At 36.0% G+C, this 15804-nt stretch overlaps 1 protein-coding gene across 1 annotated transcript; it reads right to left on the reverse strand.

Moving 5' to 3' along the window:
• Window positions 1-3078: 3078 nt before the first annotated feature.
• On the reverse strand, window positions 3079-15288 carry LOC130248065 (protein FAM167A). The gene is made up of 4 exons (XM_056481583.1): window positions 15215-15288; window positions 9405-9439; window positions 8948-9301; window positions 3079-4100 (listed from the first exon to the last, which is right to left on the reverse strand). Exons 3-4 carry the CDS (start codon window positions 9296-9298, stop codon window positions 3837-3839), a joined length of 615 nt encoding a protein of 204 aa, XP_056337558.1. The 5' UTR covers window positions 9299-9301; window positions 9405-9439; window positions 15215-15288; the 3' UTR covers window positions 3079-3836.
• Between the last annotated feature and the right edge of the window lie 516 nt (window positions 15289-15804).

Here is a 15804-nt window from a genome sequence, read left to right on the forward strand (position 1 = left end):
TTTATTTATTTATTTATTTTAATAGCGTGCAGAAGTCAGATTCTGGAAGTAAAAAAAATTTTTTTTTAATAAAGGGAATTGTTTTGACTGTGGTTTTGAAACCTGCTCTATTGGATTGAGATCAGGTGACTTTTGAGCCCATTTGAGTACAGTGAACTCATTGTCATGTTTAACCCTCTACCGCACGCATTATAATAAATCAGTAAAAAAATATATATATATATATATATATATTTGACTGTTTTTCTTTTCTTAAAATAGCTTAACTTGAAGTGCTGTAAAAATTTAAAAATAAAATGTAATTTTTAAGGTACTTTATGATATGTTGTCATAAGGCAACAACATCCAATAGTGGCTCTAACTCAGAAATTTCAAATTTAAAACTTTCCTTTTAATTAATATTTTTTTGTTTGATATAATTTAATTGGTGTTGCAGCATAATGAACTTTAACACAGAACTTATAAATAACACCTTATACATACTTTACCACAACTCATATTCCAAAAGCTTTCATTTATTACATTCGTTTTTGCTGAATATTATTGAAAACAAACGTAATATTGTTTTATCATGTATACAACATACAGTAAATATAAATATTTTCTCCAGTAAATATTATAACAAATAAATAACAAGTCTAAAATATCCAGATGCATCAGAATAATGTAGCTACTAGCTGACAATGTTTATATATATTATACTATATACTATACTACGCCTATTTTATCTGCATCTGAGCTAACTTACCTGAACTGTCTCAATCAAATGTCCAGTCTGCATCATTCTCATGGTCACTAAAACCCATCTCACCCTCATTTTCATCTGCAGGAAGAGCTAGTACTGTCCTTTTCTTCTTTCACTTACCATAGAACATGGTGGTGCTCGCTTATACACTGTTCACTGTATTTATATCTATTCAAAAGTAGCTTTGCCATTAAAACTATATTTTATCCATAATGCAAATGTCATTAACATACAACTAATCAACATTTTATTACTAGCATTCATGCTGTTATTGTTACAACTTAAAAGTTCACAGCTGACCTTGCTAGCTAGCTAACCCATTGCAATATTGCATGTTCCACTATTGCACGGTGTTGCCATTTGGCAACACTCACATTTGATCGATTTACAAAAAACTAATTTGATTTAAAAAAGCTTGAGTTTCGAATATGTCATCATAACTTACTGGAGGCGATGTTTCAGATTTTTTTGTGGATCTGACATAATTTAATCATTTGTTTTTATTGACATTTACATTTAGCAACTACTCACAATAAACGCCAGTCTGTCAGAAATCGCGCTACAGAAAAACACAGCATGTCACGTGACTTAACCAAAGCACATCATTGGTTACTCTAAGGTCTTCACTTACCAACAAAAAATAATAATAATAATGTTGGTCTTAAAGAAATAGTGGCAGGGAAATGAACATAAGTGTCATGTTGCCATATGGTTACGCTGTGCAGTAGAGGGTTTAGAAACCAGTCTGATATGATTCGTCATCAGAAGATGGGTACACTGTGGTCATAAAGGGATGGACATGGTCAGCAACAATACTCAACAAAAGGTAGGCTGTGGCATTGACATGATGCTCAATTGGTAATAATGGGCCCAAATTGTGCCAAGAAAATATCCCCCACACCATTACACCACCACCAGCAGCTTGAACCACTGATACAAGGCAGGATGGATCCATGTTTTTATGTTGTTGCCGTCAAATTCTTACCCTACAATCTGAATGTTGCAGCAGAAATCGAGACTCATCAGACCAGGCAAAGTTTATCTGATTTTCTATTGTCCAATTTTGGTGAGCCAGTGCGGAATGGAGCCTCAGTTTCCTGTTCTTAGCTGACAGGAGTGGCACCTGCTGTGGTCTTCTGCTGCTATAGCCCATCAGCCTCAAGGTTGGACGTGTTGTGTGTTCAGAGCTCAGAGTTACTGTTGCTTTTTATCAGCTGGAACCAGTCTGGACATTCTCCTCTGACTTATGGCATCAACAAGGCATTAGTGCTCAAAGAACAGCCACTCACTGGATATTTTCTTTTTTTCGGACCATTCTCTGTAAATGAGAGATGGCTGTGCGTGAAAATCCAAGCAGATCAGCAGTTTCTGAAACACTCAGAACAGCCCGTCTGCCAACAACAACCATGCCACGTTCAAAGTCACTTCCCTATTCTGATGCTCCGTTTGAACTGCAGCAGATCGTCTTGGCCATGTCTACATGCCTAAATGCATTGAGTTGCTGCCATGTGATTGACTGATTAAAAATCTGCGTTAACCAGCAGTTATACCTAATAAAGTGTCTGGTGAGTGTATATATTCCTGTCTATACACTGTATAAAGTGATTAGTTGACTACTTTGAGTAAACAAAGCAATAAAAAAAATTTTGTAGACCCATTACCTTTAAATTATCAAGTAAATGGACTGTGCGAAATTATTAAAGGGATAAAATAAAGTCCAAGTTACAATGGGTCCAAGTTTACTCACTTTTTACAGTCAACTTGTCACTTTTAAGGCAATACGTTTACTCACTGTTTTAAGTAAATCGCTTTTTAAAGTATAGACAGACAGACAGATGTACATGATGTTTGAATAAGCATGAAAATACACAGAGCACAAAAAATATTATGAATTGATCAATCATCAGTTTATATTGCATTCATTTATGAATAATCAACATATCTTTCACAATCCTGATAGATTGCTTCACTGAGGTATATAGCAATGCAATATGGGTTGCCTTTACCATGAATGATATCTTACCATGAATGGCAGCTAACACAAAGTGTCTTAGGAGGCACTATATAATTAAGCAGACTATGAACAAATTTAGTGTCAAATGGCACAAAAACAACTGAAAAAAAAATGTAAAAGACCCTTTGACATATTTTCTCTGGATTTACATTTAATAGTTATATGTTTGAATATGTATTCGTTTTATTTAGCCATTTCTTTAGTTATTTCTGACATTTCTTCTAAATTGACAATAAACATTTTGTCATTTAGAGCATAAAACAACAAAAAAAAGTGTCATATTTTTATATATAATTATTTTTAAGCAACACAACGGCAACGTTTTGACATCAGAAGAGTTAAGAAATCAATATTTGATTTATCAAAATAAATCAAAAATCTGGATTTTTAATTGAAAGCATTTGTTTTTCTCACCAATTGCCATTTTAAAGGGAAAATTCTCTAAATTACAGTATTTTTAAAACTAAAATTGGAATAAATGTTCTCAGATGTTTAAACAATTAAAACAAATGTTCAAATTGTACTCAAACCCATAACATTTCCTCTGGGTGCTCCAGTTTCCCCTTACAGTTCAGAGACATGTGGTACTGTATAGGTGAATTGGATGACATAAATTAACCATTGTGTATGTGGATATGTGAGTATGTGTGTGAATGAGAGAGTCTATGAGTGTTTCCCAACACGGTGCGTTGTGGCTGGAAGGGCATCCGCTGTGTAAAACATATGCCAGAGTATTTGGCGGCTCATTCTGCAGTGGCGACCTCTGATAAATCAAGGACTAACCCGAAGAAAAATGAACGAATGAACCCATAAATAATAAATCAAATCCAGAGAGACTGAGAAATGTCAAGTGGTCTCTTTAGAGCACTGGTTATATCTAATGACCACAATCAGGGTTGTATCTAAGGCATAAGTCTGGGTAATGGGTCAGAATTTTTTTTTCACTGTTCATGTTAATAATTCAGATGGATTCAATGGCACAAGTACATAAAGCAAGAGGCACTGGATATGCTGCTGTGACAGCCCTCATGGGTTTAAAATAGCAACAAATATTTTGCAGTATATGGTCACTGAAGGCTAGCAAAGCGAGAAGCGTCTGGAGTTGATGTTCATCTTAGTGACCCCAATGAGGCGCAGAGGTGAAGAGAGGCCAAACCCTGGGGTGACGGGTCCATCGCACAGAAGATCCGACAGCTCGTCCCGCTCCTCCAGCCCAAAGGTGGCATCGTTGAGCATTCGGCGGTGCAGGTGACACGTCTGCTCCACTTTAAGTTTATTGATGTCACCGCGCAGCCGCATGAGCTGCCGAGCCAACTGCTGGTCCTGGATGCGCATCTCCATCTGTCAGTGCATAACAAACTCAATAAGGCTATTTATGTCTTTTTATGAAGCATACCCTTGTATTGAGTAAGACAATATTTACTCACTACATTCACTAGTTTAACTGTACAATTAAGTAATGCCTTAGTGCTCACTGCTGTTTAATGTATTGGAGTTATGTTTGTTGCCTTGTATTAATTGTCACCATCACAGTGGTTGAATTTTATGCTTTAAATTAAAACGTGTCAGACTGTGTGCTTGCTTCCAAGTCTTTTTATGACCATGCCATTAATTAAAAGCAGAAAGCACTGCTAATCAGCCAACAGCTAGTTTCGAATCTACACGTTGTCACTTTAAAGTTTAAAAGACTGATTAGGTTTTCATAATATGAATACATTTTATGAATATACATTTTTGGTAACATTTCACAATAACAGTACATGAATAACAATCTGTAAATATGTAAACTAAACATTCCTTTATTATGAAGTAATAATCAGTTAATGCTGATAGTAAACTAACTTTAACTACATACGAGTCAATGAGTTCATAACAGCTATCTTAATTACTTGTTAGTATGCTTGTTTGTTAATTAATATATTATTATTACATTAGTTTATCCTTAATTTAACCAGAATGAACTCATAATATGTTCATGTATAATTATATAATGACTTTATTTAGATGGGCAAATCACTTCTTAACTACTCATCAACTCCTTTTGCACGTCCGTCTAGTGCATTTACACTGAATAACAACAGAAAAGAGTTCTGTCAACATCAACATGAACAGTTTAAGCACAGGAGTTCATAAAGGATGATTTGATGATGTGTCCCTCCAAGTAAAGTCATAGCATAATTATACATTAACTATTAATACATTACATTTTACATTAATACAATAAATAACAACAAGTAATTAAGATAGCAGCTATTTCAGCCTGATCTCACGAGAAAACGTAAGTATTTTACGTTTTGACAGTTTAGTGGCTAATTCGTACGAATTCGTACGAGTTCAGTCGTACGAAATGGTACGATTTTAAAAAGGAGGCGTGGCACCTAACCCCGCCCCTAAACCCAACCGTCATTGGAGGATGAGCAAATCGTACTAAATTGTACGAATTAGATCGTACGAATTCGTACGAATTAGCCACTAAAAAAAAAGTTACGAATTGCCGTGAGATTGTGTTGGCTATTTACACATGAACTCATGTGACTCATGTTGTAGTAAAAGTTAGTTCATGATTAGCAAATGCCTTAAATAATGGTCAGTTTACAATACATCATTATTCATGTACTGTTTTCGTAAAGTGTTACCACATTTTTAATTAAAATTGTGAAAAGTCCTTGTATTTGCTAGTATTTTAAAGTTGAAATGGTTTAAATTATGTATAAGAGCATGTTACTGTAACCCCCTCTGGTCCTACACCACCCAACCCACTCCGAGTTCGCATAGGAGTCGGTTGCTCTAACAAGAAGGCTAAAGACCATGGCCTCTAGCGTCTGTCGCTAGAGCACCTTTAGAGGTCAGAGGAGTGAGGTTACCTGCACAGCACTTACTTGCTGGCCTCCGTTACATTAGCCATGCTAAAACATGCCAAGAGCATGCTAGCATAATGTTAAAGCTTGCTAGCAGAATGCTGAACATATAAAAATGCTAGCAACATGCCAATTCATGGTTCATACATGCTTGCAATGTGCTAAAATGTTAGAAATCATTATAATGTGCTGATTTCTTATGTTTAAAAATGTTTATTTTCATTGATGTTTGCACCTTTTCTTATTTTTGGGGGTAAATTGATTATTTTCAGCATCTTTCTATAGGAAACAGTAACTTATTTGAGAAGTAAATAACTTGTAACATTTGAAGTTTCTTTAATTTTTTATTCAAATCTTAATATCTTATTAGCTTTTAGCTTTTCAGATTTATTGCAAAATATCCGCTCAATTGCAGCTTAACTGCTTAATTGCCACTAACCACTAAAGTAAACATGAGCGAGAAGATCCGTCTTTGTTAGCAAACATGCCTTTGTTTATTTCACATAACAAGGGGCTCAAAATTAGGGGTGGAGGGATGCATTATCAGATGTCCCTTTGTGCCACAACTGGCTCTGTTAATGTGTTATTGTCTCCAATTTTCTTTGTACAAATATTTACGGAGGCACACGAGGCGAAGACAGTGGGAGAGGGGCCTCTGATGTGGGACAGGAGCCTCATTGCGTGCCTCGGCTCTAATAGACTGTGCGTACAAGAATGCCATGATCCACATGACTGACTGGAAGAGAAGTGATTACACTTACAAGAACAGAAAGAGAGCGGAAACAGAGCGATCGCCTCTAATGCTCATCTGCTCACCATCTTTCCACTCACTTTAACATGAATGGCAATCTCGCGCAATCATGTGCTAATGGAGGCCCACATTTCACCCCATTGTTTAATTCAAATTAGCTCACTAATAGGGATGCTATTCGTTTTCTCCATTTACAGAGAGATAACTGAATGTAGCGGGAAAACATGCTGAAACATATTAGCCATGTGTTAGAACATACTAGAAACATGTTAGCAAAACGCTAATTCATGCTAACAGCACGGTAAATGCTCTCATCATGCACCTTCATTATGTGTTAAAAGATGTTATGCGTTAAAGATGCTAATTATGTGTTAAAAGATGTTTTAAAAAGCTAGAATCCAAATTTCAGCCATGTGGTAACAGCATACTATTTTAAGCTAGCAACATGGTAAAACAAAATAACAATGCATTAAAATATGCTTGGAAATGGTAATGCTGCTAAAAAAAACTGCATATGCTGGTTTGGTAGTTTTTGACACATCTGCTAAACTTTAAGCTGGTTCTTGATGGCTCTTGCAGATCTTGGCCTAGAATTAACTGGTTCTTGACTGATTATGTGCTGGTCCTAAGCTGGTTGTGATTAGCAACCTTGAGTAACTAAATAGAAAATGCTGTACATAGGGAATTCAAGTTAGCAACATGATAAACATGCTAAAAATGTTTGTCACGTGCACTAAATCAAAGACGATAGAATACACACGACATGTCACTCATATACTTTTGAATAGGGAAAAGTGTAACTGTCAATATGGCGAATAAAGCTGCCTTCTAGTACAGGAGCCAATCAGCGATTGCAATAGAAAGACAATTCTCCAGGGGAGGGGCTCGAATCAGACGTGAGTCTCTGCAGAATTTGTGTGATACGAACATTTAGAGATGAAACTAAAGAGACAGTTGTTGTTTAATTTTATTGGTTATTGGTAATATAAAATGTAATCGTAAGCTTGGCAAGTAGTTTTGGAGAATTTGATGTTTCCCCATTCAAACAGAATGCCCGAACATACTGCCCGAGAGGTGTTTCAAAGATGGCCGCCAAGTGAAATTACTTGCCCTAAAGGGACTTTGACTTAACATGTTAACAACATTTTAAAATGTTTGCCTTACTGGAAGAAAAACAGCTTAAACCAGCCTAGGCTGGTTGGCTGGTTTTAGCTGGTCAGCCAGGCTGGTTTTAGAGTTGTTTTGGCCAATTGTTTCCAGTCATTTCCAGCCTGGTCTTAGCTGGTTAGGCTGGGAGATGACCAGCTAAAACCAGCTTGACCAGCCTAGCCAGGCTGGGAGCCCAGCCAAAACCAGCTGTGTCCAGCTTAAACCAGGCTGCTCAAGCTGGTTTTAGCTGGTAATTTTCCAGTCTGACCAGCTAAGATTAGGCTGGAAACCAGCCTGGAAGTGGCCAAAAACCCCTCTAAAACCAGGCTGGTCAACCAGTTAAAACCAGCCAACCAGCTTAGGCTGGTTTAAGCTGTTTTTTTTCAGTAGGGTGGCCATCTGGCAAAACATGCTAATTCATGTTAACAACAGTTAAATGTTAAAACATTATAAAACATGTTAGCATAGTATAAAAAAATTTGTATATAGAAAAAACATGCTAGCGACATGCTAAAGCATACTAGTAATACTAGCAGTGTGCTAAAACATGTTATAAACATACAAACAACATGTTTGTTCATGCTAGTAGCACACTCAGGCTAGAAATGTGCTAAAGCATGCTAAAAATCTTACAATTCATAAAGCTGTATCAAATATTCTGACAAGGCCTTCTCAAACCATTATGCAGGTTTGTCCCAACACAAATTTTGCTACCTGGTTGTAGTATTTATTTTTTATACATGTTCTAGTTGTTGTTATCGAAGCTATTATTGTTTGTTGTCTACTGAGGCATACAACTTTTTTTTACAATTTTCAAGAAAACAACAGAAGTCCAGTCACCATAAAGTCACCATGAAATTAAAATGTACTTTTCTTTTTTGTTTATATAGTAGTTCTTGTTATAAATGATGCACTTCATTATTTGTAAAAATTAATTTGCCCTCATAAACCTTAATCAAATACCCTATCCTTCCCTCCCTCTCGAAAGACTTTTTTTCACTTCCTGGTCACATGGAATTCCTTTAGGGCGGGGCTATCAGTGGGTGTCTCCTTTCTGCTCTGAATTCGCCTATTCGTCAATCATCCTTCATTTTGTTTGCAACACCTGTCTTTCAACAATCTTAACTTCAATTTCAAGGTGATTTTAAAATAATCTTGTCATATAAGGTAAGTCTTGGCCTTGACACAGTTTTGATGCCTCACAGGGGCTCTATCTATGCTATGCTTTTTTTTAAGTACATGTTGGTTGCACTGAAAGACAAAATAGTCTAAACCATTAAGCTTTTTCATTCAAGAATTCCATCAATTTAAATTGAATTTCTATTTCTCAATTATGATATCAAGTTATATCACCTTGATGTTTCAGCGTATGTTTCTTCCTACATTCCCCTACATAAGACACAAACAGGTTTTGAAACTTTTTGACTTACCAGTTCTTTTCTAAGCCAAACAAGAGCTTCGTCAATATTATCGAATCCTCCAAGGCTTCTAGAAATGAGTCCATTTCCAGCAGTCATTTGGGAGTCCTCTATGGTCCTCTGAGGTGTCGCTCTGGTCTTTAGTCCAGCATCTTTTTCCAGCTCTGTTGACCCATCTGACACCGCTAAGCCTTTGGTGTTTTGAGCCTCCACTCGCTCTTTCCACTCCAGATATGACGGCCTTCTGGTTTCCAGTCTTAGCTTCTCAGTCAAAGCCTTTAAGTTTCTCAAATGATCATCAGGGGCAACTTCTAGGCCATCAAAATCCTCTATATTAATCTGAGGTATTGAGCTCGCATCCATGGCCTTTTGTGGAAGTGGTAAGTGTGACCAAAAATAAATAGCGAAAATCAATTTAAGTGGTCAGATGATCTCATTGCATTGTTTGATCAATAAAGATATGGCAGACCTTTGGATTTGCTTGCGGTTCCCAGGATGGTGTGTCTGTGGGGTTATAAAATAAATCAACAGTGAAGATATTGACTGTCCATTTTCCCAGTCATATCGTCTTGTTAGAGTAGCCATCCAAACACAGCTTGATTCTTTGTCCTTTCCTTAAATCAAAACATACTTAATAAATATTTTTGTCATTTTACAGACTTTACATTTTACACATAAAAAGCCATAATATTAATGAATTGTGTTTAAAATGTCCATCCATTTCAGTCTGCCTGTTGTAACATAAACTGCACTGTAAAATTGATTTTTTGAAAGTTGTAAATCATTACACACACACGGATATATAAATACACTTTTAATCCAGTGCATTCCTTGTATTTATTTATAGCTATTTATGAAATTTAAAATGCAACACTTTTGGTTGTCATATTTAAAAATTGGTTTATGCAATTGTGCCAGACAAAAGGTTTATATATTTATCATCCAAACTATTTATTAAACTTGTTTTTATTTATTAAACCATCCTTTTTCTTGTATTAAAGCATATTTAAAACATGTTAATAATTTTTAAGTTTATTCAGTTTAATTGTTTTATGCTAATAGACAAGACATCCTATTTTGGTGTTGGCATCTACAAAAATGGTTTTATAAACAGTAAAAGCATATTAAATGCAAGTAAAATGGTTCATGTTTCAAACTATTTTGGTAAAAACTGTAACCAAAATATGGGTTCATTAAGCATACAGTGTTATATATCTAAAAACTATTGTTACAATATTCAACTAATAGTTAGCAGTATTATGAACGTTTTGCTACACTTAATGACATTTTACCAGGTGCCTTTTGTAAATCATGATAAAAATGCAACAAACACTCACTGAAATTATGTGCAGCTAAGATATTTTTGTGAAACCACAAAAATGTACTCAACTATACTTGAATTTTGAGCAAAAATGAAAGCTACAGGGCAGTTATGATGCCAGTTCCTTTTCACGTTAATGATATTTACAGGGACATTAATACCAAATAAATGATTATTTTGAGCAGTTCTTTCCCACAGAACCGCTTATGTGTCACTAGCTATGTTTCCATCCACCACAAAAAAAAAGAGTTGGTGGAAACACCAAGATGTGCATGGATTTTTAAAATGTGCATAGAAAACGTATGTGCATAACTGAGTAGGATCAACCTTTTATTCAATAAGAAAAGATGCACATGAACTACGATGGAAACACTTTTACCGAACAAATTCCAGTCTGCACATAAAAAAGTCATGTGATTTTGTTATTAGAGATTATATGATGGTAAAAATGGTGTGTGAACCCTGCAGGCACAGGACGTCAACATGAGGGGGGCCGTTGGACTCTTTGAAGTGTGGGGGGGGGGGGGGGGGTGGTCTAGCTTTTTAAAACATCTTTTAACACATAATTAACATCTTTATTGCATAACATCTTTTAACACATAATTAAGGTGCATGTTGAGAGCATTTACCATGCTGTTAGCATAAATTAGCGTTTTGCTAACATGTTTCTAGTATGTTCTAACACATGGCTAATATGTTTCAGCATGTTTTCCCGCTACATTCAGTTATCTCTCTGTAAATGGAGAAAACGAATAGCATCCCTATTAGTGAGCTAATTTGAATGAAGGGGGGGCTTCGTTGGCCCTCCTCAGGACATCGTGAGGACGTTGGATTTTTTTTTGGAAATGAAAATCGGATTGACGTCAGAACCCAACGTCAGGTCGACTCCAATGTCCAACCTCCTATCAACCTAAAATCAACCAAATATCAACGTCTAATCATATTACACCTTGACGTTGTGTGGACGTTACCACTATGACATCTATCAGCATTGGTTTTTGGTCACTTTCCAACACAACCTAAAATCATTGCGTGTTGGAATTTGTCTTCTCAGGCGCAAGTCAGTTATTAAATAAAGAAAAGATTCATGCAGCTTTTCCTACCGCAGTAAATTGCGTTTGTACTGTTGATTTTTGCTGCCAGTTAATCAGGAAGTGACGATTTTGTTCGCTTCGACTCGTTGGATGAAAACGCTGCTTTATTTGCACATTTTGAATCCACTATTCCAGTTTTGCGCATGAATTTAATTAGCATCTTTAGATAGAAACATAGCTTATGACAACTTTTCTAGTGCGGTTAGTCTGATCAGTAGCTCACTTTTTGTTTGAGTTAGTTTGAGTTGGTTTTCAGGTTTGAGTACAGTGAAACACGGTTCCACAAAAGCGATAAAAGCAATCTAAACTACTCTGGAGCACTTTTTCTGTTGTGCTTGGGTTTAGGTCAGTGGTTTACTAGGTGATGTGCCTTCTAATGGAAATGTACAAGAGAGATGTGTATCTTAATACACTTTTAACAAAATGTACCCAAAGTAAAATACTTCAGATTTGCAAAAATGTAGACAGCGCCCTCTAGTGGATTTTTCATCTGATACATGCAACAAAACATACCCGGAGCAATGTGTTTAACATTTCACAAAAAAATGTAGGCTTATAGGTATATTTCCAATGAGTCTGGCTCAATCCTCTTTGTTAAAGATTAAACATTCTAATGTTTACAAAATCGTCAGCGTATGTTACATTTTATTGTGTTGATGCTTGAGAATCATAAAAAAAATCTTGGTCTAAACTGCACGTTTGCTGCTTTCCATTCATGTCTGATATCACCCTCGAGATCTTTCAAAGCTGCCGTTTGCCATAGCAACTAAGCAGAGGCTATGAGTCAGCAGCACTGAAGTCCGTCTGCTCTACAGAACTAAATGTCACTCAGATCTGTGACTGTGACCAAAGAATATACAATACTGCTCAATCACAGTCTCTCATTACTCTAATACATACTCCTGATGATAAGACATATTCACATGAAGTCATTTTCAAGGCATCGGCATTGTGCTTAAAATGCAATTACTCTCAGGACCACCCAAACTTCCTAGCTGTCTGTCTAATGTACTTGTGATATATTGTTTGGCCCATTGCCTTGATGTGTTTCGTCATCACAGCTGCTCTAGGAATGTGACTTTCCCATAAGAGCAGTGGATATTAGAGTATTTAGGTTCTTAATTGTGTGACTCTTGTGGGACTAATCACAATCCTGAAGTTTCGGCTCATTTAGTGCTTTGCTCCACCTCCTGCACTTTCACAGCTCTGTGTGTGGCATCAGTAATGGGACTCATCTCACAGGGAGATCCATTCAACCCAAACCACTCACAGTTTAGGCTGAAAAAATGTGCTTCTTACTTAGACTTTATAACAGGAGACAGACTAAAGATGTTGGAAATATGAGAACGAGACTTGGAGAGGATGAAAATAATGCATGGAATGTATGAAACAGATTGCAGCTCGTCAAGGTTCTGATTAATATTCATATTCATGTGCTGTTCGAATAAATATGAATATGGAAAAGCCTGTAGCATGGTAATTGTCAACAGAATAAAGAAGCTACAGAGGTTGCCTTATTTCATTGCTTTGAATTATTATTGCAGGTGAATTATTAAGAAAAACATTGACACCCAAGGTTATCGTCCGCCAAGGTCTCTAATGGAGAGTTTCCTTCTCTAAAAAACAATCAAATAGTTGTTTCTGCAATATGCTTGTCAAATCCGATGTTTTAAAGTTCATTTTCCATCGGGTTAGTCTCAATTTCTGAGGTCGCCACAGTGGAATTAACCACCAACTAGTCCAGCATATGTTTTACACAGCGGATGCCCTTCCAGCTGCAACCAAGTACTAGGAAACACCCATACACACTCATTCACTAACACTCTATGGACAATTTAGTTTATTTAATTCACCTATTTAAATCCATCGTTGGATTTGCCCTTCAATATTTGGACTCTCAGTAGTGATTATTAAACCACACTGAACTGAGCTGAACTGAACTGAACTTAAACACTACAAACTGAACTACACTGTTCCTATTTACTATGACCTTTTATGTGAAGCTGCTTTGACACAATCTACATTGTATAAGCGCTATACAAATAAAAGTGAATTGAATTGAAACCTACAGCGCATGTATTTGGAATGTGGGGGAAACTGGAGCACTCGGAGGAAACCCATGCGAACACTGGGAGAACATGCAAACTCCACACAGAAAAACTCAAACCAGTGACCTTCTTGCTTGCTAACCACTGAGCCACCGTGCTTGTCTTGTATTTTTCATCATAAAATTACTGATGATAAATTACGCAATTGTGAATCATAATGCAGGATTGTTTAAATGCAGTGTGTGGACTTTTTAGACAGTTCCTTATCCATAGTTTTGTTATATCAGACTCACAAAACTACAATTTTTACACATTTGAATTATGTACGAAGCTTTGGAACATGATTTACAGATTGTTAAAAAATACACATTTTGACAATGCATGCATATTTTAAAGCAATGCTATACCAATCATGCTACACAGATCCCTAATGTTTTACTAGCATTAGAGCACTATTTTCATATTTAAGGAAAGTGACAAACAGGAGGCTGCTCTCCTGACAGCAAAACTGTGAGTTTAACTGCTTCAAGAAGAACATTATTACCATGTTCAATTGGAAGCAGTGCTGACATTTCTACAAGGATTAATATTTCTGTAAGTGGATCTACTGTATGTTTGAGAGAGGAGGAAGAGAGTATGAGAAAATAAATTTAGTGGGTAAAACCTGGGAATAGTTTATCAGTTTTATTCTATTGTATATTGGGTAATTGCTTAGTCAATGTCATTGAGTGTTTTGCGTCTTTTGCTGTTGGCTTCTGCCATATGATATATCCAAAATCATTTGGCGCAGTACTGTAGAACTGTAAAGCAGTCAAAACCTGTCTGGAAGTACTTAATCTGTATGTTTCCAGGCAATTCCAAAATAATTACACATGTTAAAATGTGCATCAACGGATTACAATCAAGCATTCAACCGCCCTGTAATAATATAATATAATATAATATAATATAATATAATATAATATAATATAATATAATATAATATAATATAATATAATATAATATAATATAATATGTGGGAAATGTAAGTATTATTTATTCTATTTTCATGAATCATAATGGTTTTTGAGTGGTTTTGTCTCTTTCCGCTCTCTAAAGTATTATGTCTAGAATGTTGATCTCAAGCGGAAAATTCTCTATTTTTTCCAGACATATTAAATGTTCTTTGGCCAAACAGACAGTTTGGACGACCAGGCATGACTGCATTTATCCATGTCTAATTAGATGTGGTGAACCTTACTGTCATATAACTGGAGTGCAAATCTTGTTTTCTCAGCATAACATTATTTAGAGTAAAAACAAACTTCTCCAGCCAGAATCTTGCTTCAGTCATGAAGAATGGCTTTTCCTGATTGAATAATAATAACTTTCTTTTGGAGCTGTATGTTTGTTTTCTGCATCTCTTGTCATAACTGCATTTCTTTATAGCCAAATAGTTTATTTATTACACGTCATGCTGAAATTATTAACTCGGGATAAGCAAATTAAAACAGAATGGAAACATGTTCATGTGTTTAATAACCAACCTAATATAGCAAGACATTTTAAAAACATTAAACTTGTTTAATTCTCAAAAACAACTTCATAATTATATTACTTAAAAACAATTAAAGATTATCCACTGTAACCAGTCAAATTATGTGTAAACCTATTTATTTATTTAGTCTTGAACGCCATTTCAAAACTTACTGACCCAGTGGGGGAAAAGGCGAGGTATTAACCATCATAAGTGACTCTTATTAACATTTAATATTCAAATAAATTCCCAGTTCATATATGTCTGAACATTTTCTCATAAGAAAAAGACGAGTCTTACCTTCATAGTAGTATGTCAGGCACTTCGCGTCCTGCTCTTCTGGAGGGCACAATAACTCTGCTTTTACTCTACACTTGTTTCTTGAATGAGATGAGAGGCTTGATGGAGGAGGGGCGTCGGTTGCGTCAGGTTTTCGTTGTCCTGGAGACCGTAAAGAATCCGCGCAAAGCCGCGAGTACAGCAGCATCTGCCGGATCTCTCAGCAGAGGACAACTTATTATAAAACAGGCGCAGAGACACTTGTCGCTGTCTTTATGCATCACTGTTATTATAAGCTACAGTTTTAGGAGTCATATGGAAATATTAGTGATGATCAGACATTTTGAAAAATACTTCCTCATCATGAATTTCAGAAATAGAATGGGTAATATAGTGCGTGTTTCTTCAAGTCCTTCCAAGAGAAGAACGAGAAGGACACAATACACAGCTATATTTATTATCCAGGGCTATGCAAATGCAGTATACTGGCTTAATAATTAAACTGCTGGTTAATGACCTTTTATTATGTTTGTATGACCTCTGCTGGACAATGTTAATAATGAAACCTAAACAAGAAAAGCCCATGCTTCCACATGACGTCCAGTTTGGTT

The sequence above is a fragment of the Danio aesculapii genome, chromosome 20, assembly GCF_903798145.1.
Source record: "Danio aesculapii chromosome 20, fDanAes4.1, whole genome shotgun sequence".
Classification (NCBI taxonomy): domain Eukaryota; kingdom Metazoa; phylum Chordata; class Actinopteri; order Cypriniformes; family Danionidae; genus Danio; species Danio aesculapii.